Genomic DNA, 27,654 nt, shown 5'->3' with positions numbered 1-27,654 from the left:
AAACTGTTTAAATACAAAATATTTCAAATATAAATTAGGGGTATTTTTGACTGTGTAAAACTTTTAAGAGTCTGTTCTGTTCCGTTCCCTTCTGTTCCACCCTTTTCCACGGAACCAAAATGTTTTGTTCCTGTAGCCTTTTGTCCTGTTCCGTTTCAATTTAAAAGCATAACTAACACATAACGTAACCCATATGTCTTGTTTCGTTCCCTTCTCACCTGTCTACCAAACGCTACCATTGTCTCTCATCTCATTCATCAAGTCTAATCACACTTTCCTATATCACTTACACATAATATGACAATGATAATTTTGGAAGTTTAACATTAATTTAGAATGAACTTATTGCATTTAACGACTTTAATTTCTTTGTGCGTGATAGCTTTTTTACTCTTTTTTATTAGAAATGTTAATTGTTAGTAATATTAGTAAATAAGTCATCGTATGGTTCGAACTTTGAACCTTTACCCTAATAAATAAAATCAGAGTAGTATAAATTTTATACTAGTCACGCTTTACAAATTGTGTCGGCAAAAACAATATGGAAAGACGGCAGCAATCACTTTCCCAAAATATATCACTTTCCCAAATGGCACTGATATTAACGATAAATAATTTATTAAATACTTGTAAGTTTTTTTTTTCTTCATTAGACTGAAGATACTCTTCATATAAGATATACTCTTTTTTGGTACATATTAAGATATATACTCTACATAGAAGATATTCATATAAAAAATTGACGAAAAATATTTTAACGTACTGTATAAAATTTTAAATTCGAGATTATTTATTATAGGACAATATTCAATATGTAAATTATATATAAAATAAAAAGAACTAGAAAAATGCATAACATAAAAAATAGAAAATGTTACTTTCTATTAAATACTCATTATATGTCTTCGAATGATCAGAGTTAGGGAATATATGAGTTGGGTAGGGGAACTTCAAGGATCAATCTCTAAAGGTTGTAACTTATCTTTCCGATGTACAAAAAACATACTCATTATATTGTGTAATAGGTTTCATATCGAGCCCAACCCGCCTCAAAACGATAGTGGAGTGAACCATCATACAAATTGGACCCATATTGTCACCTTTAACACAACCTCAATACTTATTCTTTGACCTCTGGCCAAAGAATCAACACAGGGAAACAAGATTCATCTGCAATAAATTTCTCCCGTGAACCTAGAAAAGAGACTTGGCAGGACCGTTGAAAATGACAGCATGGGATGGCCCAGGAAGCTACTTGGGACTCCCAACGGTATGGGGAAGTTTTTGAGAGGGTGCAGGGCATGCTGAAGATGGAGAAGTTTTGCGTACTTGTCTTTTCTGGTACTAACGAGGAGACTCTTCAGGCTTGTGTAGTGCATCTCAGAGCTACTCATCCGAAGAAGTATGAAGTGTCTGGGAGTGCGCGTTGATTGGTTTGTGTGGATTCGGTTTGCATTTTGTTTTTGCGGTCTTTTTGTGTGTTCGTATCTTGTAGATTGGTGTTTGTTGCTTTTGTTGTGTTGCTTTCATTTTACGTCGCTTTGTATTTAATCCATTGTCAAGATGATCTATATCTCGACTTCTTTCGCATTCAATAAACTTTTTCTTTCAAATTAAATCACCATAAAATGCAAATTTTAACTATTTCATTAAAGTTGAGGAAAAAAGGTAAGAACATTTTTTTGGAGGGACCAAATCCAATTTATCATCATTGTACAGGACTAAAACATATTTAACCTCTTTATTAATATGATAACTTCCTATTCTCACGTGTACATAACTCCGTGTCCGCATCTGTCTAATACGTAGCTACAAATTGTCTTGTGTCTCCACTGTGCGACCAGTTGACCACTTTTATCCAATCTCGGAAAACGAAGAACGTCGGAGATAATGGAAATCAAAGCTGGTTTATCAGCGCTAGTCACCGGAGGTGCCTCCGGAATCGGTACGCTACCCCTCCGTCTTTTCCTTTAACACCGATCATATCTATAGTTATACGCTTCAATTCAACACCCTGTTTTCGATATTCAAAAATCGATCGTAACAAGCTTGAATTGTAGGAAGTGATACAAAAATCGATGATACAGTGATTTGAGTTCAATTCTGAACGTAACACGAGTTCAATTCTGATCCACAGTGACCTTTCATATTATGATTCTTTCACTATTTTGCGGAAGCACTTTCTCCATTTCTATAATCAATCTGTATAGCATAAAGTACAAAAAGAAGGACATATAATTTTTTTAGATTCATCCAATGTTTGATTCTTCTTCTCTCTGCATTTGTATGAAATATTAGTTCTGAGGATTCGGCTAATTGAAGTTTTGGTCACAATTTCACAAAAAGAAACAAGCTTTTGAGATAATTGGTTGTTTGACATGATATCAAAGTCTCTATAACTAAACAGTCTAGAGTTCGATCATTGCCGCAATTAAAAGTTTAATATCAGCACATGCTAGGTGGACCTGTGCATTATCCATGCTTCAAGCTTAAACAGGTTCTTGCGTGAGGGAGCGTGTTAGAAATAGTAATATAAAACCATCCATGTGACCCTTACCCAACAACTTAAGCTTTTGGGATAATTGGTTCTTTGATAGGTTTGATTAGCCATTTCTGTTTTTTTAGACATCTGTAAAGTTATGGTTGATGCAATTTAATCTATAACACGTAAAATATTTTTTATGCTGTTAATGAGTTTAAAATTTGGTTCTCTGGTTCTGTTTGTTTTTTTTGTACAGGCAAAGGTCTTGCCCTGGCTCTTGCAGAGAAGGGTGTGTTTATCACAATTGTCGATTTCTCTGAAGAAAGAGGAAGAGAAGTCGCAACCCTTGTTGAAAAAATCAATTCCAAGTTTCACTCCAAGTTAGAACATCCGTCTGCCATATTTGTGAAATGCGATGTGTCTAACTCAAGTAAGTGAGTTATTGTGTAATGTCTATTAGCAAGAAATATAGCAGACAAACCCCATGATCCACAGTTCTGGAGGTTGGAATTGCCTGCTTATTGGTCTTGTTTATGTTCCTAATCAAACTTTACTTTGTTCTTCCTTTGCAAATATTGTGTTTCCATTATGTGAAGTGAAGTGACACCATATAACTGGAAGATAGTTATGCTTACAGTGATTTACATGGTAGAAGGCAAACAATAAGGTTTCATGATTTAGAAAATGTATTTTGCTTCCTCATGTTCCAACTACCATGAGGAAGCATAATATATGCATATAAATATTGCAAATATGCTTGTTAGTTTTATTTTCGCTGGTGTACATTGTATTGATCCAGAGTCACCAACAGGGGATCTAGCAGCTGCATTTGAAAAGCACTTGTTAACATATGGAGGACTAGACATTTGTATTAACAGTGCGGGGATTGGTAATCCTATACCATTCAATAAGGATCAAACGGATGGAACTCGTTCGTGGAGATACACTGTTGATGTGAATTTCACTGCTGTTATTGATTGCACTCGCCTCGCGGTAAGCAAGAAATGTAACACGGTTTTGGTTTTTCTGAATATCGTTTAAGTAAATATTCTACTTGATGCTGCCATAAGAAAGTTGGTTCACTTCCTTAGAGAGGAAAACATCGTAATTTGCTTCCCTAGATATGATAATCACATTATAAATCATATATTAGTTCATCATTTTCTGTTTGGAAAAAAGTTTTAAACCATTTATTATTTGTACCATTGGCTATCTTCATTTCAATAGATTAAAACCATGGAAGCTGCCAAAAGGCCTGGTGCGATCATCAATTTGGGTTCTGCTTCTGGTCTATATCCAATGTATGCTGACCCTATCTATAGTGGCTCTAAAGGTTTGTCATTTACCATTTACCAACTCAACTTTGATTAAGGTGTATCCTTGAACTTTCTGTTGAAGTTAAAAATAAATATGCCACACAAGAGCTTAAACAAATAATCAACTTAAAAATTGAAGCTTTTTTTTTAAAAAGAAAAAATTGAAGCTGTTAATAACAGCATTCTGCAGATGACTACTGTGCTTGAAGTGTAGATGAAGCAAAAGACCCGCTGTTACCCTGTGCTAAAATTTACCACTGCTATCCATACAGTGTTTGCTTTTATGATATAATTATGATAAATACCACAAGTTTTTATGTATACACTCCATTTATTGTTATTTTCCAAAATTTCTGCAAATTCTGGCACTATTCAAAATTTAAATTTGAGAATGGTAGCTGCTGTGATCAAAATCATTAAACCTTGAGATATCTTGTGGTCCTCTGAGTTGCATCTCTTCTCTTTTCTCTCTAATAAATTTCTTGCTTAGCCCAAAAAATACAAGAAGAGAAAACAGGTCACAGATGTTGGCATCTCCTTCAATGTGGATTAAGTTATTTTATAGTTAAAATACTTCTAATTATGATCAAAATGCCGGGAGAAGAGATTTTACCTGAAAAGTTGTTTCCAAGGGAAAATTAAGTTAAAACAACTAACTTTGGTTTTTATATCTCCATCTCTTTTATTTGAATAAATTAATTTACTATTGCTTCCTGAGACATTACTCCTGCAGGTGGTGTTGTTATGTTTTCTAGATCACTTCGTTTGTACAAACGCCAAGGAATTCGAGTCAATGTGCTTTGCCCTGAGGTAAGGATTGTATCAGAATAACAGAGTTATCTTATTAATCTTTAATCTGTGTAAATATTAAATTCTCTTGAAGTTGGAAAATAATCCATTCACACTCCAATTTGAGTTCCACCCTGAGAGAGATAGAGATATAAGAGATAGAAGTGAGAGATAGATGGTTAATGTGATAGAAAAAGAAGAGAGAGATAGGAAGAGAATGCGGGTGGAAATGAGACGTAAGAGAAAGTGAGTGTGAATGATTCAAAGTTAGTTGAACTTTACAGGAATTTCCCCCCAATGCTGTGAAGTTAACTAGTGTCGGTTTTAAATTAGTTGAATGTTCTTTTGGTACGAGACCTTGGTATGCGAAAGTCAGTTCAAATGTATTAACTCTTCCAGTCAAGTTAGTTTTTTTTTTTTTTTTGTTTTTTTTTTGATAGGCATCCAGTCAAGTTAGTTAACCTATTTGTCAGCCTCAAGAAAAAGTGAACATATTTGTTGGAAGTGGGGGTTGCATTTTTCTGTTTCATTCGTAAAACTCAACCTCGAGACCTTATTTACAAAGAATAGAGCTTTGTGCAACTAGGGCTAATATGTGTTGGTTGATAACTGTGTTCAGGTTTACATATCAAAATTTACTATAATTATTCATTACAATTTAGTATAATTTATTGGAAGTTTTGTGCAGTTTGTTGAAACTGAGATGGGTTTAAAGGTGGATTCTAAACTCATCGGTTTGATGGGGGGCTTCGTACCTATGGAAATGGTGGTGAAAGGTAAGTCAGTATAGTTCCTTGTTCTGCCATGTGGCTTGGTAAATAGAGTGTGGGGGTGTCTACTTGTATTTGATAGCTTAGTAAATTACATTTTCTAAAGCTCTGCTTTATATGGTGAATATTGCATAAGTTTTGGAAGCGTGGTGGATTAGTTTTCTGTTACCACCTCTTGCATTGCATGCAATCTTCCAAAGTAATTTTTATCTTTTGAAGTGCATTGTCTTCTATTCAAATATCAAGTAAATATCTCACTATATCAGCATATGTATAGTAGAATATTTTAGAGCATATTACATGATCTTTTAAGAGTAAATTCTACATTACATTATATTTCTTAATATTTTCTTGTTGGACTAGAATTATGAGTCTAGTACTAATATAATTAGAGGCTAGTGTTTTGTATTTTGTATTTTGTATCATGTCAATTTACCTAAGAGAATACTATTTGATAACTCTGGTACCTCTTTCTCACCTTCTCTACCTATAGTCCTATAACTTCAAAACACGTTATTAAAGCAATAATATCTTTCATGACCCATTGACGTAAATTGGATCATTTAGTTTTATTATTTTATTTGATTTTCAGTTCCTTGATTAATATCTTTAATTGGGAATAATTTTTGTTATTTTATATTTAAGGCACTTCTTTTCAATTTTTAGATTATCATATTCCAACTTAGAATAATAGGAATTATGTATTAGGCTGTTTGATTTTATTGAGCCTCTGGACCTTCAGTGTAAACATTGAGACGTTCTAGTTATGAGAAATACTAGCAACACAAAGATTTTAAACACATTTTCCACACATTTCAAGTGATTGATTGATTTCCTTAAAAGTGACCACATTTGTCTCTTTTTTAATAAAATGTGTTAGAATTCTTAAAAAATAAACTAAAAATTTGGAGTACGTTAGAGAGTTTGTTTAGAGTTTTGCTCCTTGCTAGCACTCCTCGTTAGTTATTATATGGTATTCATTTTTCTTCAGTAAGAGTTTTCTATATTTGACTTGGTGGAGAATTTTGCTTTAAAGGAATGAGGAGTGCTAGCAGCACACTCTTTTGAACACACTCTTCTACACACCTCCTAAGATTGGTCTATTTTTAAAAAAGTCAACATGGATTGACCATTTTTAGAAAAGTGTGTTGGCTTTTTAAAATATAGACCAATCCTAGGAAATATATTGAAGAGTGTGTTCGGAAGAGTGTGTTGGTAACATTTCCATCAAAGGAATACTTCAGATTTATCGAGGATTATCATGTGAAGAGAAGCACTCTTGAGTTTCATATTTTATATAACTTGTTCCTATCACTAAATCATATGATTAAGTGGATTCCTTATGGATTTCAACTAATAACTAATAAGAGAAAATGTGTTGAAAAGAAAGTGTCAAAATGACTGTTGTTAGCATTTCTCTCATAATAAAGGGCAACCCACCGTGGCATGGTCAAAAGACGGGTCGGACCTTTTATAGGCAATATGACCTTACTTTTAGAAGAGGCCAGTGTGATGTTCTAAGCATATTATATTTGATGTCACTGAGTTAATAATCAGTGATTAATCAATTTTCTAGTATACAAATAAATTTGATATGAATGTCTTTTAACCTCTCAAGGTGCTTTTGAGCTCATCACGGATGAAAGTAAAGCTGGCCATTGCCTATGGATTACAAATCGTCGAGGTATGGAGTACTGGCCAACCCCATCAGAAGAAGCAAAGTATTTGACACGTTCTGCACGTTTCAGGAGAAGATCTGAATTCAAAGCTCCATCAGTTAAACTCCCGGAGAGTTTTGAGAAAATGTGTGTATATGAAAGCTGTCTCTTATATATGCCTCTGGAAGATGTTTATTTTCTATTTCCATAGTGTTAGAAAGAGTGAAGTCCTATATTCAAGTTGGCTGATCTAATGACCTGTCTTCTCATGATTTTATTTATTGAAAAATAGGTTATTTTGTGGTTTTAGATAGCTGTCTACTGTTTGCAGAGTTGTTCAGACCTTGACTCACAACTTTCGGAACGCTACCAGCATAGTCAGAACACCACTTAGATTACCTGTCAAACCAAACCACATTCTTGTGAAGATACTTTATGCTGGTGTAAATGCTAGTGATGTAAGTTTCTATATCCTTCTAGATGACTTGTGTATGCATATTAATTTATTTTCTGAATTATCTGTCTCAGAGACATGTCCAAGCAACTTCCTGACAGAAAACTAGTCTCTATTGTGGCATAAGGATAAAACCTTGGTTTGGTTGTTAAATTAACTGACTAGAAGAATCATGCATTACCTTAATAAATGGTTTAGATAGAAACTAGTATATACACATGAGTCATGACTTTTCTGTATATTTAGAAAGACCATAATTTCGAGAGAAAGCTAGTATACATTTATATTATAAGTTAATTCTGAAATTTCTAAATTAATCATACATGTTTTATTCCATCAATCCAAGCACTAGTCCTTACAAGTAAGACACTAAACTAATTTGAAATTGCTCCTTTAAAATAAGGAATTGTATATTTATGGTTCAAGTTTATTACAACTCTTTGAAACTTTGTGACATTTCTTTGTAAGTAGGTGTTTTATGAGTTGAAAATCAAGACGACAAGAGAAAATTAGAAGCTTGTTTTGTTAGCCTTACACCTAACCTAAGATCCTTGGTTTACTACACCTTAGCTTTTCTGCAGAATCTAGTATTTTCCAGCAATGTATTCTCAATTTGATTCTGCTAACTTCGAAGTCTAGTTTTATTAATTGAGCCATTCACTCTTTTTAGTTTTTATTTAACTAAGTTTGGTCCTACCATACACCGCTTTTTGAATGCTGACGTGAATGTTCACAGAAGGATCTTAGGTCTAGGAGATATTCTAAAATTAACTTTATCTTGAACATGTAATTTTATCAACAATTAATTCTAACTTGAATTTGTAATGATAGGTAAATTTTAGTTCAGGCCGCTATTTTGGTGGCAACAACAGTGATACTGCTTCTCGTCTACCATTTGATGCAGGATTTGAGGTAAATATATTTCCTCTAGTGTATCTTGATAACAATATGATATGACGTCTACTATTTTGATGCAGCAACTCTACTTATACCTGTACCTAATTTTCATGTTACATTTAGTCTGTAGGAATAATTGCAGCAGTTGGGGATTCTGTTACTGACTTGAAAATTGGCATGCCTTGTGCGCTCATGAATTTCGGAAGCTATGCTGAGTTTGTGATGGTGATCTGTTCTTCCCACATTGTTAATATATTTCCTTCATATTAATGGCATAATCACTGTTCTTGCCATCTACTGCTTCTGAGTTATTTTTATCAAGTTGATGTGATGATACTTAGGTGATACTTATTTTATGTTGTTAATATTGATGTTGTCTTGTTACTTGGGTTAGGTTCCTTCGAAACATGCCCTTCCAGTGCCTAGACCTGATCCAGAAGTTGTTGCAATGCTTACATCAGGATTAACAGCGTCAATTTCGCTAGAAAAGGTTGACTAATATCAGATCGCATCATTGCTTCTGATGTATCCTAATTTATTATTTTTGGAAACTTTAGTTATCTCATAAATCATTGTAGTTCTAGCTTTTTAATGATTTAATACCATTCCGAAGCTTAAATTTAGTTCCAGACTTTCAGTTAATTGTTACTTGATTGAGTTCACTAATAGGAGTTGTTTTACGCTGCAAAGGCAGGACAGATGGAATCTGGAAAAGTAGTCCTTGTTACTGCTGCGGCAGGAGGAACTGGTCAATTTGCTGTTCAGGTACCTTCATAACTCTGTCACGACCCAAAATTCTAAGTCGTAACCGGCGCACAGTCTAACACCCTAGTATGGCAAGCCTCAGTCTCACAAAATCATTTTCCAAACTATTTTCAAAAAAATATACATGTTTCTCTATATTTTATAATAATTCAGCAGAATCTCTTTTATATTTTCAATAGTTACAAATAACATCTGCCAATAAGCTCTTCCATAGCCAGTATTTCAAGTAAAATATAAAATCAACTCGAGCACTCAAGTTCCAACTCTTAAAAATAAAATAAAAAATAACAACCCCAAATTTAAATCCACCTAGGACTCCCTATAGCTGCAGATAACCAAGATTAAATAAAAGACACCAATGTGACAACCTGCCAAAGGAAATAAGCTGAATGATCTGAAACTGACAACAGTCTGCTACTTAGTTGCCTGAAAATCTGTGGAGGGAAAATAAGGAATGAGGTAAGTCACAAAGACTTAGTGAGCAGTCAACAACCACCATGAACAGGAAGAGGAAACAGAATAGGCACGAGTTTTCCTCTCTCAACTCAGTACAAACAGTTTATATCATCAATAATACCAGTTTAAATCGTTTCAACCATGAACTTGACAAAAAAATCATAAAGTTCAGTAATAACCACTTCAAATAAATACAGTTAAAATCATGTCCAGATATGAAACATAAAACCAGAAATTTAATATCATAGGGTCACACATGTAGAACCGTGAGGCGGCTCCATCTCGTTGATAACCCTCTCCTCCTAAGGGATGGCCTCTCCGATAGGGGCGGCTCCATCTAACGGATAACCCTTTCCTCTCTCATATCACATGTCGTATCATATCATATCATCGGGGGAAGCTACATCTCGTTGATAGCCCTCTCCGTGCACTAGCGGCTCCATCTAACGGATAGCCCTCTCCTCCCGGAATCAAACTAGCTAGGTGCACCTAGGCTGTTACCTCCGCTAACGGCTACGGGGTTCTATCAAGGATCCCCAAAACCATTTTCTCAAACCATATCAAATCTAATCAACAATCTCAACATCAAATTTCAATGCTCATCAAAGCTTTTCAAGTTCACAATCTCAATTTCACATAGTTTCAAAATTAAACCAATGTAATTCTCTTCTCATATCAGTTCATAAAACATACTCAAAATCCTCTTAATAATAAAACTCAAGTATGGAATAATTGGAGAACTTTAAATGCATGTTTCCCCAAATTTTCAAATGAATAGGTAATATATCCAAAGTAATAAAAAATAGCAATTATAGAGTAATAAAATTATGCCACAATGATTGAAAACCACTCACAACTATGAAGAATATCCATGATTGCTTTCAGCAATCCTACGACCACCGAACGATCCACTTGCCGTCAAATCTGAACACAGAATCAACTTCAAACCTTCAGTATTTATTACCCTTTTGACATACTACCCATGAGCAACCATAAAATTCCCATATATGTAACTAAGGCCCTAAAAATAATTCTGCTTAATTCTAAAATGTGTTATAATATTATCTATAGGGTGTGGGTATACCTCAATAACATCCAAAGAGCAATTCAGAAGAGGTGGTTACTCCTCCATTTTCTCATAGCGCAAACTTTGACTCCAAAAAATTATCTCAGAAGCTCTTTCACTCAAAACCCCAAATTCCTCATCATGAATGGGTACTTTTATGGTTGTATTTGGTGTAATTTTTTGGTGAAGAAAAGAAGATTGAAGAAGAGAATAGGTGAGGGGCATTGTCGCAGACGAAACCGAGGGAGAGAAAAGGATATAGATCGTGGGTTTTGATTTTAGAATGGGGTGGGGGCTGCGTTGGCTTTAAAATGCCTGGTAGGTTAGTTTCTTCTTTTTTTTTTTATATTTTATTTCCCCTTATATATACATATATATATATATATATATATATATATTTTTAGTACGGATCGTTTCACTCCAATGCCACCTTTCTCAACTGATAGAAGAATCAGAGAAAAGAAAAAGAATTTGCATCTGAATATTTCACTATGATAAAACTGAATTGTACAATGAGAGATTGAATCCTTATATAGGATGCAGTGGCTTGTTGAACAAGCTAACTGAACAGTAACTTCCTCTAACAGAAAGATAACTGACTCTAACAAACTTGACAGCTGTATACAGCTGTTACTAACAGAAATTTCAGTTGTGTCCAGCTGGCATTCCAGCTGGCACACACTTACACATTGAAACCGATATTTTCATATCAACAATATACCTATACTCTCTAATACACCCCCTCAAACTGAAGGAGGTGACAAAAGCACTTGCTTGTCAACTACATTCAGTTTGTCCTTTAACAGTAGAAACCTAGTTGGGGAGAGGGCCTTAGTGAATATGTCTGCCTTTTGATGTTCAGAGGGTACATGTTGAACTAGAAGACTCTTATCTTGGACCTTTTCCCTTACAAAAAATATATCCATTTCCATATGCTTTGTGCGAGTATGCAATATCGGATTGTGTGTCAAAAGCACTGTGCTCATGTTATCACAATAGACTGTAGGAATAGTGAATGGAATTTTCAGTTCTGTCAGTAAGGATTGAACCCATAACAGTTCTGCAGTAGTATTGGCTAGGCTTCTATACTCTGCTTCAGTGCTTGATCTTGCAACTAAGGATTGCTTCTTGGCTGTCCAGGAAATGAGATTATAGCCTAGAAAAACACAGGACCCTGATGTAGACCTCCTATCATCAGGGTCAGATCCCCAATCAGCATCACAGTAGGCAATGAGAGGAAGAGGCCTGGTCATGGAACAAGGTTGAAGAAGAATACCATGAGTTAGAGTACCTTTGAGGTACCTCAGAATTCTTTTAACAGCCTTCCAGTGTTCCTCATGAGGTTGTGCCATGAATTGGCACACTTTGTTTACTGCAAAAGAGATTTCAGGCCTAGTAATAGTTGCATACTGAAGGGCACCAACCACACTTCTGTATTCAGTAGGATCCTTGAGAGCAGAACCTTCATTTTTGGACAGTTTGACTCCACATTGCATGGGAGTGGAAATGGCAGCTGCATCAAGCATGTTGACCTTAGTGAGGAGATCAGAAATATACTTGGTCTGATTGAGAAGCAAGTTGCCATTGGAAAGATGTGTGACTTGAACACCCAAAAAATAGTCCAGCTGACCCAATTGTTTGAGTGCAAAGATGGAATGTAATTGTGCTGTTAATTGTTGAATAAGTGACATAGAAGCCCCAGTGATGATGATATCATCTACATACACCAGCATATAGATACAGCCTTGAGAAGAATAGTAAGTAAACAAGGAAGGATCACACTTGCTAGCTTGGAAGCCAAACCTGATGAGAACCTCTTTTAGTCTATGAAACCAGGCCCTTGGAGCTTGCTTAAGACCATAGAGGGCCTTTTGCAGCTTGCAAACCAGATTCTTGTCCTTGTGTTCAAAACCAGGAGGTTGTACCATGTACACTTCCTCCTCTAACACTCCATTAAGAAAGGCATTATTGACATCTAGTTGTTGTAATGGCCAGCCCCTTGAAATGGCAAGAGAAAGAATGAGTCTTACTGTGATAGGCTTCACCACTGGTGAGAAAGTTTCAGAATAGTCAAACCCTTGAACCTGACTATATCCTTTGGCCACCAACCGAGCCTTATACTTGTTTATGGAACCATCTGGATTTTCCTTGATTCTGTAAATCCATTTGCAACCAACTGGTGTTCTATTAGCTGGAAGAGGAACAAGGGTCCAAGTGCCATTGTTCATAAGAGCTGTGTACTCTTCTTGCATAGCCTTATACCATTTAGCATCCTTCATTGCTTGCTTGACAGAAGTAGGTTCCAGGTGAGTGAGCAACAGTGTGGGTTGAAGTCTGGGTTTAACTATCCCATTTTTAGCCCTTGTTTGCATAGGATGAGTGTTGACAATCACTGGAGGAGCTGCAGCAACCACTGAAGCAGAGGTATCAGCTGACTGTGCAGAGGATGAAGGTACAGGTGGTGAAACAACTGCTGGAGTTGAAGTAGAAGGGTCATCAGCTGAGAGTGTAGCACTTGGAGGCTGCTGTTGTTGAGGAGAATCTTGTGGACCTGGTGAGGAATGACCAGAAGCTGCCAAAACAGGAGAACTAGGTGGTGCAGTGTGTGAAATTATTGGAATGGTAGATAAAGGATAAAATTCAGCTGAGGAAGAAGAAGAATGATCAGTAGGAAAAAGAATAGGATATGGAAAACGATGTTCATGAAAAAGGACATCTTTGGAGATATAAATTCTCCCAGATTGGTCCAAGCACTTATAGCCCTTGTGATTAATGGAATACCCTATAAACACACACTCTTTTGAATGTAAGGACAACTTATTGGAATTATAAGGTCTTAGAAAAGGAAAGCAAGCTGAACCAAAGACCTTGAGACTCTTAAAATCTGGATATTGACCATACAGTTTGAAGTAAGGACTAGCACCTTGCAATGTAGTAGTAGACATTCTGTTTATGAGATAAGTGGCAGCAAGAAAAGCATGATCCCAGAATTGCAAAGGCATTGAGGCATGAGATAACAAGGCTAAGCCAGTTTCAACAATGTGCCTATGCTTTCTCTCAACACTACCATTTTGATGGTGAGTGTGTGGACAGGTTAGTCTATGAATGATGCCTAACTTCTGAAAGTGTGAGGTCAAGGGTTTAAACTCCCCTCCCCCATCTGTTTGGACACTTTTAAGTTTGTGTCCAAACTGCAACTCAACCATGGCTTGAAAATTTATAAAAGTTGCACAAGTGTCTGACTTTTTCTTCAAGGGAAAAACCCAAGTATACTTAGTACATGCATCAACACATGTTAAAAAGTATAAAAAACCACAAGAGGATTCCAAAGAAGCTGGTCCCCACAAATCAGCAAAAACAAGCTCAAAGGGAGTATTGTAAACTGTATTGGAAGAAGAAGAAGGTAATCTATGAAGCTTACTTAAACAACAAGCTTTGCAAAATGAAAACACACTTTTATTGCTTGGAACAGAAATATTACACAAGGAAAGGGTTTGTTTAAGTACATCATGATGAGGATGACCTAATCTTGAATGCCACAAATCATAAACTGAAATACCACTACCACTATTACAAGAAACTAGATCAGAAACAGTAGATGAAACATTGACAGAATCAGCATTATTACATGGAACTAGACTAGGAACTATAGGAGAAACAGTTGCAGATTGCAAATCAATAGCAGGAGATGCTTTATTTGCTGCAGACTTGGAAGCTAAGCAAGCCTGGATAGAAGACAAAGGAGAAGAAGACTGTGGTTGTGAGCTGGCCTTGGTGAGTGGTCCATCAAAGTAATATAGACCATCATCTCCAACAGTACCAGTAAGAAGAAGTTCATAAGTGTCCTGATGATGAACAGAACAATGATTGGCATGAAAAGAGAAGAAAACATTGTTATCACGGGCGAAACGACTAACACTAACAAGATTTTTAGTTATAGAAGGCACAAGAAGAAGCTTTTTAAGAATTAAACTAGCTGTAGGATTAAAAGAAGAAGGAAGAAGAGCTGAACCTATAGACTGAATTGGCAGTCCCTGACCATTGCCCACCAAAAGCTGTTCTTGTGATGAAGATGGAACATGATCCACAAAAATGCCTGGATTATTAGTCACATGGTGTGTAGCTCCAGAATCAGGGCACCAAGTCACAGGTGAAGAGTGGTGTGCAGGAACAGTAGCTAACATAGCTTGAGGATGCATTCCAGTAGAGACCTGCTGCTGTGGTGGTCTAGGAAACTGAGGAGTTTGAGCAGTAGGTGCTGGAAACTGCCCCTGAGGAAGCCAAGGTCGAACAAAGGACATGCCAGCAGCTTGCATACCTTGCATATCAGTAGCATGTGAATAAGGAGTTGGTGGAATACACCAAGGTGACCATGGAGGCATGCTAGACGGTGAAAGAACACTAGAACCATACTGAGGAAGCATTGAATTGTATGGAGCATAAGGTGGAAACCCAAAATTGGCCATAGAGGGAAAACCCCCAAATTGCATTGGGGAAAACCCTAAATTGACTCCAGGAACAGAGAAATTGGAACCAGAATTCCCAGATTGTGCAGAATTAGCACTGGAATTAGCATTGGAACTAACTCCTGAGGGACGCGACCAACAAGATGCAGCGTCATGGCCCCATTTACTGCAGTAGGTGCATTGGACATTGCGTCCTCTCCCGCGACCACGCCCTCTGCCATAACCACCAGAATTGCGATTTTGTTCATCGCGATTTCCATATCCTGAGTCAACCGCAGTATCGACTGGCTGAGAGGGAGCGACACTGGTAGCAGGAGGTTGCGCCATCGTTGACGATGGTGCCGGAGCGGGCTGAGTCCACATAGCTTGTGGCGGTGGCGGCGCCGGAGCAGTGGAAGAAGAAGGTGAATTCTGCGCCTGTGCAAGAAACACCGCAGAAGTAGTGTCTGCGAGTTGTTTCTTCCTCATCCTGTCGAATCGCGCTTCATGCGAAATCACCATAGCTTCCACTTCTGAGATCGTGAAGTAGGTTGTTTGGTTGTAGATAACCGTCATCAAAGCACTGTATTCTTCAGAGAGTCCATCAAAAATTGCTTCTAGATGATCACGAAAGGTAACAGGTTCTCCAATCGAAGCAAGAGTATTCACAATCGTCTTGATTCGTTGCAGAAATTCAGAAGCAGTTTTTGTACCTTTTGTGATGTTCTTCAGTTCATTCCGCAACTGTGTTGACTGAGCTCTTGATTTGGCATTGAAAAACGAGTGGATTTCTTCCCAAACTTGATAGGAATGCACACATTGAATCACATTTGGAAGAATTGCAGGCGAAAGAGTAGAAAGAAGCCAGGTAAAGAGAAGAGAATCCTGTTGCTCCCAATCTGCAAACAGAGGATTCACATTTTCTGTGATTTTGTCTTCTTCAGTCAAGAATTTCTCAGGAATCATCGGTGGATCTTGCACAAATTTCTGAAGTTTGTGTGATCTGATGACTCCTTCCACTTGTTGTTTCCATGAATAGAAATTGGAATCATCAAGTTTGATGCTGAGCTTGTGCGAGAAAGCTTGAGAGAGAGAGCTTGAGGAAGAAGAAGAAGGCATAGAAGGTGATGAAGAATCCATAGCCATGGATCTTAGGCTCTTGATACCATGATAGAAGAATCAGAGAAAAGAAAAAGAATTTGCATCTGAATATTTCACTATGATAAAACTGAATTGTACAATGAGAGATTGAATCCTTATATAGGATGCAGTGGCTTGTTGAATAAGCTAACTGAACAGTAACTTCCTCTAACAGAAAGATAACTGACTCTAACAAACTTGACAGCTGTATACAGCTGTTACTAACAGAAATTTCAGTTGTGTCCAGCTGGCATTCCAGCTGGCACACACTTACACATTGAAACCGATATTTTCATATCAACAATATACCTATACTCTCTAATATCAACCATATGCATATGCATGTATCTGGGAATTATATGTTTGAACAAATTGGATTCTATATTCTTCGTTTATAGGCAGAGCCACAGCTAACTAAACGTAATGTTTCTGACATAATTTGGCAGATTATTGTGTCTATCATTTTTTCTATTTTTGTCATGCTCTTAATATGTCGGCAGACATTTATCACTGATATTACTTCTTGAGATGACACAAAAACTCTTGCATATTTTCACTTGATTCCTTGAGACCAAAGATAACTAACCACTATTTTAAGGAAAATACTACATAGCACTACTAATCTTTTAACAAAAGCAAGAATAACATGGTGTTTTGCTAGACTGGATAGCTGTTTTTCTCTCCTTTGATGTATTCTCCACTATCACTGATTGCTTTATTTCTTCTCTCGTCTAGTTCATGCATTAGCCTATCTTGCTGTATAGTGGGGCTCTTTTGCAAGCTGGGTTTTTGACTTTTTGTAATTATTATATGAGACATGGTGTGTAATTTCTTGTCATTTCATTTTCGATTCTTGGACTCTAATAAGCTGTCCTCTGTATATGAAATAAAGAAAGGAAAAATAGTAGTTACGATAGACTATATGTTGACTTCAAACAGTTTAAGACTTCACAGGTGGATTGTAATAGCAAGGTATTAGTTTGTGCAAAATAAACAAGTGAAAAATAGTTAGGAAAATTATGAAGTTCGCTCAAATCAATTAATAGATAGATAATTTGGTGGCCGTTTCTCCCTAGTCTAAAATTTACTTGATATTTTTGTGCAGAAGTTTCTTTGCCTGGTCTAGTAATTTGGATTATTTATGCAGCTTGCAAAATTAGCAGGTAATACAGTGGTTGCAACTTGTGGAGGTGCGGCAAAGGCCAAGCTTCTGAAAGAGTTGGGAGTTGACAGAGTCATAGACTATCATAGTGAAGATGTAAAAACGGTATATCATTTTCAATCCTATTAACTTTTTTAGTGTTCTGTGAACCATAACTGTGAGTACGATAGCATATTACGTTATCTGTTTATCTTTGTAGCTGACTTACGAGGTGGGGAACTGGTTTTATTATTGTTTGTTTGCTAATCATAACTGCTTTCATTTTTGGTTTTATTAAAATAGATAAGTGGGTTCTCTCAATTTACAGAAAGAACTACTTTGTAACATGATGATGAATGGGTCCATCTATGTAAATAAGTCCTCTGGTCCTATACGTCGTGGCTCTAGTTCTCCTTTTTATGGTATCTGTGGTCTGGTCTACAACTTTTTTGGCATATTAAGGTATGCATGTGTGCATATAGTTAAGATCCTATAAGAGCACATTCATTGAATCAACACAAGCATATTATGACATTCACATGTTTTTGGATACTTGATTTACATGGCTCGCTGAAACATTGAACAAATGGCTCTTGTGTTTCCTACAAATAATGCTAATGATATTCATGATAGGAGCTGCTTATACTATCTCTTGTGCTATGTCAAATGAATTTTGAGACGAAGTTTCCAGAATATGTCACTGATACTATTGATAGACATCAACAAAGCTTCTTTCTTTTGTTTGTCCTTTGTTTTTTTTCATCACACAACTAAAATTTCATGGAGCAACGGCACCAAGGGAGTGAAACTCTTGTACATTAGCTGTATAAAGGAAGGAGCAACATCCCAGTGAGCCTAAAAACAAAAATTAAATAAACGACAATCCACGAATTCCAGAGAATATTAACCTTTCACTGAATTGAAGGCAATTAGAAATCCATCTTAAAACTTTGCATGAAGTAGTGGTACATCATCTCTGTTGAGAAATTTGCCTCGTTTTATGCAAATAGGCTTTGTCAAACAGCTTTCATTCTCGACTTACTACATTTGCTGGCAAAAGCAGTAAAACTTACTCCACGTAGCCTAACTGGTTCTAAATGCCCAAGAACAATAATTCATAGCTGAAAGGACAGGAAAGTGGAGGAGAAGATGATACACTGTTCTAATATTTTACATACTGAAAACCAAGTAAACATCATAATTTACATTTTCAATGCATAACCAATCCTCAAATCAGGGCTCCAGTTTAAGTGAAAAAGGGCATCCTATGGATTTCTTTTCCCTGGAAAAATCTTTCTTTAAGATGTACAAGATTTCATCCAGATTGATGAAGTAATAATTGTTCTGTTTCGCTTCTGGTTTGGTTCTCGACTTTATTGGAATAAATCATGTAAACTACTTCCTATCAACATGTTAAATTTCTGACTAATTTTGCAGGTTCTAAGGAAAGAGTTCCCCAAAGGTGTTGACATCATCTATGAGTCCGTTGGTGGTGACATGTTCAACTTATGCTTGAATGCTTTGGCAGTCCATGGACGACTCATTGTTATTGGCATGATTTCTCAGGTTTTCCTTTATTTTATTTTTCATCTCATTCCACAATTTTTTACCCGGCTGCACTTCTGAAAGTTTCACTGCCTCTGTAAAGTTCTGCACAACTACCCCTTTTTAAAGAGGTAGTGGTGCTGCTGATTCATTTTGTGATTCTATATTTCGAGTAATACATTGGATTTTCCTCATTTAAGTATAACGAAAATTGCATTTTAATTATTGTGGCCTTCATTATCAAATCCACAAGTTATATGGATCATAGTATTCTTGATCTGTAACCCATCTCAGATGTCTTGTGATGAAGGTAATTAGAGACTAACAGGAACTATAGATGAATTAAGAGACTGAAACGAAGTTTGTATTGATGAAGAAAAGGAAAATACAGATTAGGATAGTAGTGTATTGCTAGAAAACTCTAACAACCCAAAGAGAAGCTCGAATGGCTTTCTCTCTCTAAAGAGATTCCTCTCTCTCTCACTATAACAGAATTGCAGTCCTCGATGCCCCCTGTCAACCACACCTCATCATTCCTTATACTCACTCCCTAACTAACTCATTCTTCTCTCCTGGCCTTTGGACAGCTCAGCAGCTTTCCCTTTCTTTCTCGTGTAGACTTTCCATATTGTGGGCTTACCAAGGCCCAAGTTCCCTTGAATATTTGAGTTTCTATCAACTCCTGCCTCCTTAGGAACAGCCTTGTCCTCAAGGCAGAATTCAGGAAACTGTCCTGCAAGAACCTCATCATCTTCCCAGGTTACATCATCTAAGGACTTGTGCTTCCACTTGATTAAACTTTGATGGACCTCTCTGTCTCCTTGCCTGATAGTCCTGGAGCCCAGTATTGACTCAGGATACACATCAGCAGCTTCATCAATGCCTAAGTCTCTAGGCAATTCTCCTTGCACCTGATAGTTTCCCACTGCTCGTTTCAGGAGGGACACATGGAAAACAGGGTGGATTCTGGAGTCTTCTGGTAATTTGAGTTTGTAAGCCACAGCCCCTATTTGAGCTTCAATCTGAAATGGGCCATAGAACCTAGCAGCCAGCTTCTGGTTAATTCTCTTAACTACTGAATGTTGCCTATGGGGTCTGAGCTTAAGAAACACCCATTCCCCTACTCCAAAATTTAAGTCCCTTCTCTTCTTGTTTGCTTAACTGGCCATTTGTTCCTGAGCTTTCTTCAAGTGTGCCCTTAGTTGCCTTAGAGCTTCATCTCTTTCACTTAGTTCTAAAGCAACAGCTGCTACTTTAGTTTCATTGGAGAGAAACCTTACCAAGGGGGGAGCTTTCCTTCCATAGACCACTTCAAATGGAGTCAAACCCGTAGAGCTATGGAAGGTAGAATTGTACCAAAATTCAGCCCAAGGGACCCAATAGGACCATGACTTAGGATGATCTGAAGCAAAGCACCTGAGGTAACTCTCCAAACATCTATTGATGACCTCAGTCTGACCATCAGTCTCAGGATGATAGGCTGAGCTCATTTTCAATTTGGTCCCTTGCAGTTTGAATAGCTCTGCCCAAAAGTGACTAACAAAAATGGGATCTCTATCACTGATGACAGTGCTTGGCACCCCATGTAGCCTTACAATCTCTCTGGTAAACACCTCAGCAATAGATTTGGCAGTGTAAGGATGCTTGAGTAAGATGAAGTGACTGTATTTGGATAATCTATCCACCACTACCAGAATTGCTTCATAACCCTTTGACTTAGGAAGCCCTGTAATGAAGTCTAGAGAGAGATCCTCCCATACTGCATTAGGAATCGGAAGAGGTTGTAGTAGACCCCCAGGAGATGTGGAACTGTATTTCTGCCTTTGGCAGACATCACAAGATCTCACAAAGTCTCTAACTGTCTTCTGCATGCCTACCCAATAGAGTGAATCTGCCAGTCGTCTATAGGTTCTAAAAAACCCTGAATGTCCCCCAGAAGGAGAACTATGGTATTCTTGCAACAGCCAAGGAATTGAGGGAGATGTGGGGGAGAGTACCAATCTGCCATGATACAAGAGAACCCCTTGCTGAACAACAAACCCAGGTTTGGACTGAGGGTTACTCTGAACTTCTTGAAGGAACTTCTGAATGTAAGGATCATTGGCTATCTCCTCCAAAAGTTTCTTCCTATCCTCCCACACAGGAAAAGACAACAGAGTTTTGAGCTCCTCCTCATCAAAGCACCTTGAAAGAGCATCAGCTGCCTTGTTTTCTTGCCCTGGCTTGTATTTTACCTCAAACTGGTAACCCAGAAGCTTTGCCAACCAACACTGCTGATCTGGAGAAGTTATCTTCTGCTGCAAAAAGTGTTTCAAACTCCTGTGATCAGTATACACCACAAAAACCTTTCCCAACAAGTAGTGCCTCCAGTGTTGGATGCACAAAACCAGTGCCATCAGCTCCTTTTCATACACAGATTTTGCCAAATTCCCCATAGACAGGGCCTTACTGAAAAAAGCTATGGGCTGTCTCTTTTGCATTAACACAGCTCCAATGCCCCTCCCTGCTGCATCACATTCCACCTCAAAAGGCTCATCAAAGTTGGGCAAAGCTAGCACAGGAGGGCTTGTCATGACTACTTTCAATTGTTGGAAAGCCTTCTGTGCCTCAAGTCCCCAAGAAAAATTGTCTTTCTTGGTCAGCTCAGTGAGTGGTCTTGCCATTTTGCCATAGTCTTTGATAAACTTCCTATAGTAGCCAGTTAAGCCCAAGAACCCTCTCACTCCTTTGACATTTTTGGGTGTTGGCCAATCCACAATACACTGGATCTTCTCTGGGTCCACTGCAACTCCAGCTCCTGAAATGATGTGGCCCAAGTAGTCTATTTGTGCACATCCAAATTTACACTTAGTCTGGTTTGCTACAAAACAATTATCCAGTAACACTGTCAAAACAGTTCTAAGGTGATCTTGATGCTCTAACATAGTCTTACTATAGATTAGAATATCATCAAAGAAGACCAAGACAAATTTTCTCAAGTAGGGCCTAAAAATGTCGTTCATTATAGCTTGAAAAGTTGCTGGTGCATTCATCAACCCAAATGGCATTACCAAGTATTCATAATGACCATTATGAGTCCTAAAAGCAGTTTTAGGAATGTCCTCTTCATGGACTCTAATTTGATGGTAACCAGACTTTAAGTCAATCTTGGAAAAAATAGCAGCACCATTTAATTCATCTAAAAGCTCATCTACAATGGGAATAGGATACTTATCTGGGATTGTAGCTTTGTTCAAAGCTCAATAATCCACACACATTCTCCAGCTTTTATCTTTCTTCTTCACTAGGATTACAGGACTTGAATAGGCACTCATACTTGGCCTAATGATTCCAGCTTCCATCAGCTCTGCCACTTGTCTCTCAATTTCCTCCTTTTGATGGTGTGGGTATCTATAGGGCCTAACATTGATAGTTCCATGACCTGGAATCAAATTGATTTGGTGCACCTTGGTTCTGACAGGAGGCAATTGAATTTTCTTGGAGAAAACTGCTTGGAATTCCTCCAGCACATTCTTGATCATCAAAGGTACTTCGAGTACTGCTTTAGCCATCTCTGAGGTTTGCAGTTGAGGTCCCCAATATTCTAATTGTATTCTGCCCTGAGTGTTGCTGAGAAATGCGTGAAGGTTGCTTTGCTTGCTATCCTTGATCCTCATACCCTGCAATTTTACCACTTCATTCCCATACACAAACTGCATAGTCAAGAACTTCCAATCCATTATCACCTCTCCCAAAGTGCTAAGCCAAGCCACACCTAGCACCATGTCCAGTCCCCCCAGCTCCAAAACCAATGCATCAATAACAATCTCAATCTTTCCCAGTCGTGCTTTGATTCCCTTGCAGATCCCAATTGACATCACCCTATGCCCATCTCCGAGCTTGATGCTCTTTGACAAAGGAGTGATTATCAAACCCAGTGCAGCGACGACCTTGGGTGAAATGAAATTATGGCTTGCTCCACTATCCACTAAGATCAGCAATTCCACACTACCTACTTGACCCAATATTTTCATGGTTTGATGCTCACCCAAACACCCCAATACTCCCATGAGTTTACACTCCACAGTTTCCTCTTCTTCGCACACTTCAGGTTCACCCTCCTCAAGCATTACGATTTCACCATCTTCATCAATGGTTTCTCCCTCACCAAGAATCAAGACTCGCAGGGATCGTTCTGGGCACTTATGCAAGGTGGGGTGATATTTCCCTCCACACTTGAAGCACAACCCCTTGGCCCGCCTCTCGGTGATTTTGTCCACCTGGAAACTTCTGACCCCCTTCCATCGCTCCGACGACCCTGAGCGGTGGTCGCCGTCGCTCTTGCGCGCTGTCAAGCCCGGCGGCGAGGAAACACTCGCGTTGGACCCAGCGGAACTGAAAGATCGGGTCTGGTTTGACCCACCGGGTTTAGAAAAGCGGGCCACATCTTTACTTCCCAGCCCACTCTTGTTAGCAAACGACCCGGCCCAATTTCCCTGACCCGAACGCTCGTACCCAAGTCGTTTTACAACCCGTTTACCTTCATCCTCATCTTCTTCCTTGAGTTCATCCTCTACGTCCTTTGCGATGCGCATCATCTCCATGCGAGTGCTTGGATTTAGAGTTCGCACGCGTCGACGAATCGTCGGTTTCAACCCGCTCATGAAGTAACCCAGGTATTGGTCCTCCGGTAACCTTCCCACCTGAGATGAGAGAAGCTCGAATGCCTCCACGAACTCCTCCACGCTTCCGCGTTGTCGAAGCGTCGACAGCTCCTCAAATGGGTTTTCCAACCGACGTCCTCCGTAACGAGCGATCAATGCTCGTTTGAGCTTTTCCCAAGATAACTCATCTTCTGTTTCCATCAACAAATTGAACCAATGGATCGTCGATCCTTCCATGCTCAAACGTGCCAGCTTCACTCGTAACTCATCTGGTGTGCCCTGCACATCGAAATAGATTTCCGCTCGCGTAATCCAGGCCACTGGGTCATCTCCTTCGAACATGGGTAGCTTCACCTTCTTCCCGGCGAGGCGCGACTCACCCAGATTGGAGTCCCCTGTCGAGGCTTCCCCTTCGTAGACCACCTTTTTCCCCACTTGCTTACTGAGCTCAGTAAGCACTAGACTCTGCTGCTGCATCTGGAGTGCTAGTTCCTGCAGCGTCGCAGTCACTGTACCCATCTGAGTTTCCAGAGCTTCCATTCGATCAGTCATTTTGGGTGGCATCTACCAACACTGGTTCAGAAGATGGTGTTGATGATCCGGCAGGTCGGACCAATTGATGAAGGTAATTAGAGACTAACAGGAACTATAGATGAATTAAGAGACTGAAACGAAGTTTGTATTGATGAAGAAAAGGAAAATACAGATTAGGATAGTAGTGTATTGCTAGAAAACTCTAACAACCCAAAGAGAAGCTCGAATGGCTTTCTCTCTCTAAAGAGATTCCTCTCTCTCTCACTATAACAGAATTGCAGTCCTCGATGCCCCCTGTCAACCACACCTCATCATTCCTTATACTCACTCCCTAACTAACTCATTCTTCTCTCCTGGCCTTTGGACAGCTCAGCAGCTTTCCCTTTCTTTCTCGTGTAGACTTTCCATATTGTGGGCTTACCAAGGCCCAAGTTCCCTTGAATATTTGAGTTTCTATCATCTTGGATGAAAATTTGACTTATATTACCATAATATATTTGTATATATTCCCCTGATGTTAGAATCTATCCCATTTATACTGTGAAGTCTAAATAGTATTACTCCTCTCCTAGAGTAGTGTATGGAGCTGGATTATAAATTTTGCTTAGCTGTTTCTGTCCTTATTAGAAATATATTGATTAATGAATAATATTGATTTCATATTTGTTGTCTTCATTTATATCAGTATCAAGGAGAAAATGGTTGGACGCCATTAAAATATCCTGGTCTGTGCGAGAAGCTCTTGGCGAAGAGCCAAACTGTGGTATGTAGCAATATGATGGAATTATGCAATTGTAGGCAGCCAGTGCTTTTTGTTGTTTCTGATGCCTGATTCCATTCTTGAATTTCACTTATTCTTGTTACATAGGTAGCTTGATTTCCTGAACTAGTTTTATCCGAAGATTAGTCTCCTGTGTAAAGTTTGATTTTTTTTTTCTTCCTGTAAATTTGTTTTCTTATGGTCATATAAATTTTAAATTTTCAGGCTGGCTTTTTCCTGGTGCAATATGGTCACCTGTGGCAAGAACATCTTGACAGACTATTTAATCTTTACTCCATGGGAAAGCTAAAGGTAATTTTATGTATTCCATATCTAAGGATCAACAAAAGAATTTTACAGTATATTCATCTGTGGTTTGCTAGTTGTTATCCTTCGCAGTTGCGATGCTTTTAAAGTTTGTATTCCTTAACTTTTCTTGTTTGTTCATACTTCATACAGGTTGTTGTTGATCCAAAGAAATTTATAGGCCTCCATTCAGTTGCAGATGCTGTTGAGCATCTCCATTCAGGAAAAAGTGTTGGGAAGGTATTTACTTTCTAAATAAGCCCGGTGCTATTTTGCTTTCGTTACTTATCTGGAACATACCTCACTTAGTAGGATAAGGCTTTTGATGTTGTCTGTAACAATCTAATGATATAACTTCTCTAGGTTGTTGTCGGCGTGGACCCGGCCTTCCTTCCTCAAGTGGCCAAATTATGAGTCAATACATGTCAAATTACCTCATGATATTCCATCAGTTTCATATACAGAAAGGAGAAGTTAACCTTGCAGCTCTTGTCTAGAGATTGTCGTCCAATGTTACTGAAAAATAGCTGCAAACTCAATAAAATTGCTGAAAATATTTCCAATACTTCATTTTTGGTTATTTGTGCTATTGTGAGTGTTAAGAATAAGAAAAATGGAATTAGGTGTACCAAGTTTGTATTTACACTTCAGATCAGATTCCATGTCCATGAACTATATAGTAGATAACTCTCTACTTTTGGCTATTGGTGAAAACTTCAGTCTATCATTTGTTTACTTTATTGAAACTTTGAAGCTGGAACTTGGAATCACTTGATTAAATGATTGCTAATTTGGTTCTAATTTTAAAATGGATTTGGTTGAGTAATTCATTTTCTAAAAGAAAACATGCGGCATATCAATCATTAATAAAATAAAATCTAAAGAGTAAATTTAACAAATTCATGCTTTATGCATGTAATATTAGCAAGTGACTTTCTTATCGATAATTGGCATTCCTTACTTTTTTGAAATAAGTTTACTTTAGAAGAGGAAAATTCAAAGTTAAAAACACGTCTTTCATTTCCTTATTTTCATTCTTTGTTGTTCTTAATACTCATACGTTTTTGTCGTTTTTTTCTATTGCATCAAATTCTATATTCATACATACATGACTTGAAACACCATCTTTCCAAAGGAACTCTGATATCCCACCTAGATGCCAACTAGTATTACTGCTATGAAGTCACCAATCTTTACAAATCTCTAACGCTAACTGGTGTCTAACACCACTTTTATGGACCAATTTTTTGAAAATAATCGACTAAAGTTCAAAAAGTCATGGGACCAAGGCAATAAAAAAATTCATTCATCCTCCTACTATTTAGTGTGCTACAGTGGGGCGGGGGTTTAGTCTCACGACTATTGGCTATAAAGATACCTAGTTAACACTGAAAAAGGCAATAAAAACTGTTCCTAGTTTATTTTACAAAGTATTATTAAGGCACATCCTTATTCCAAATTTCAATTTATTTAAACTCAACCATTTGGATGTAAATATGCATATGACCCTGAGTCCTAAAACCTCACTGATAGCTACTATAACTCATAGCTTCGGTGCATAACGAAAAGGGAGTGAGCTACCAACAATTCTAATAGCAGGAACATGACCATACGTCCCAACCGGGGCTATAGGCAACTCAGTCAAATGATCTTTACAAACTTAATTAGAGACACATTCGGAAAGACTTTTGAAGTCAATGCCACTCTCAGAAAATTTAAATGAGGCTTAATACGACGAGTACAAGTGATCTCTAGTGGTTTGCACGGGATGACCATGTTAGGGGGATGAGTTACGTCATGGTAAATACCAAGAGTTTTGTCAGAATGCTTACCCTGGATTTATTTGTTGATTGGTTTGTCCGTGGTTGTTTGCTATTGAATATTGATTGCTAATCATATGATTATATGTGTGCTTAAATTGAATGACATGTTGTTTGATTAAAGATAGAATATATTACCTAATGGACGATATCTTGCGTAATATTATTATTATTATTATTATTATTATTATTATTATTATTATTATTATTATTATTATTATATATATATATATATATTATATGAAGGGATCAGATCACTTTTAATCTTCGGATCAAAATTGTCAGTTAGGATTATAAGACTCTTAAAAAATACTCATGTGCCTCCTCTCCTCGTTTTCTATTGCTACGTTTCACATGCTTAGGTTGCTTTGGTCTAGTTTTATTTGAGTATTTCCAGTTTTTTTTTTATAGGTAATAAGAAATATATTAAAGAGAAGTACAAGAGGTACTTCAACCCAATACAATAAGAAAGATGAATAAAGGATCGGAACCAAAAAGAAAAGAAAAGAATGTACATAGACAAAGAATACTACTAATGCCAACATCTACCCCATCCCTTACCTCCAAGGAAATGGGCTTTATAAGAGAGGCCTCATTAAAACTTTTCTAGGATAAAACCCCCTTAGGAAAACCTAGACAAGAGAAAAGAGTATCAATCTTATAAAGC

The 27,654-nt window shown here is 37.7% G+C and overlaps 1 protein-coding gene and 1 long non-coding RNA gene across 4 annotated transcripts; one reads left to right on the top strand and one right to left on the bottom strand.

The window, feature by feature from the left end:
- The first annotated feature begins 1,781 nt into the window (after positions 1-1,781).
- On the top strand, positions 1,782-25,913 carry LOC130711530 (uncharacterized). 3 transcript variants are annotated; one of them, XM_057561200.1, is made up of 18 exons: positions 1,782-1,945; positions 2,739-2,912; positions 3,294-3,475; positions 3,710-3,815; positions 4,532-4,608; positions 5,276-5,363; positions 6,976-7,162; positions 7,347-7,473; positions 8,301-8,381; positions 8,490-8,591; positions 8,761-8,856; positions 9,057-9,131; positions 17,386-17,505; positions 18,817-18,945; positions 24,787-24,864; positions 25,087-25,173; positions 25,321-25,407; positions 25,531-25,913. In XM_057561200.1, exons 1-18 carry the CDS (start codon positions 1,891-1,893, stop codon positions 25,579-25,581), a joined length of 1,902 nt encoding a protein of 633 aa, XP_057417183.1. In that variant the 5' UTR covers positions 1,782-1,890; the 3' UTR covers positions 25,582-25,913. The 3 variants fall into 3 exon arrangements, 2 of the variants coding, with proteins under 2 accessions (XP_057417183.1, XP_057417182.1); XM_057561199.1 differs by having other exon boundaries at positions 1,788-1,945; positions 3,282-3,475; XR_009010710.1 differs by lacking the exons at positions 25,087-25,173; positions 25,321-25,407; positions 25,531-25,913 and adding an exon at positions 17,708-17,841 and having other exon boundaries at positions 1,788-1,945; positions 3,282-3,475; positions 24,787-24,807.
- On the bottom strand, positions 9,467-10,798 carry LOC130711531 (uncharacterized). The gene is made up of 3 exons (XR_009010711.1): positions 10,672-10,798; positions 10,442-10,511; positions 9,467-9,565 (listed from the first exon to the last, which is right to left on the bottom strand). It is a non-coding gene; the product is annotated as an uncharacterized LOC130711531 (long non-coding RNA).
- Positions 25,914-27,654: the final 1,741 nt, after the last annotated feature.

The sequence above is a fragment of the Lotus japonicus genome, chromosome 4 (assembly GCF_012489685.1).
Source record: "Lotus japonicus ecotype B-129 chromosome 4, LjGifu_v1.2".
Classification (NCBI taxonomy): Eukaryota; Viridiplantae; Streptophyta; class Magnoliopsida; order Fabales; family Fabaceae; genus Lotus; species Lotus japonicus.
This window is presented reverse-complemented; position numbering and strand designations above follow the sequence as displayed.

Bases quoted from the DNA above. Each gene is read 5' to 3' on its own strand.
- LOC130711530 (XM_057561199.1), top strand. From the start codon at position 1,891: ATGGAAATCAAAGCTGGTTTATCAGCGCTAGTCACCGGAGGTGCCTCC. The intron at 1,946-2,738 runs GTACGCTACCCC...TTTTTTGTACAG, and splicing joins CGGAGGTGCCTCCGGAATCG to GCAAAGGTCTTGCCCTGGCT. The intron at 17,506-18,816 runs GTATATCATTTT...CTAATTTTGCAG, and splicing joins ATAGTGAAGATGTAAAAACG to GTTCTAAGGAAAGAGTTCCC.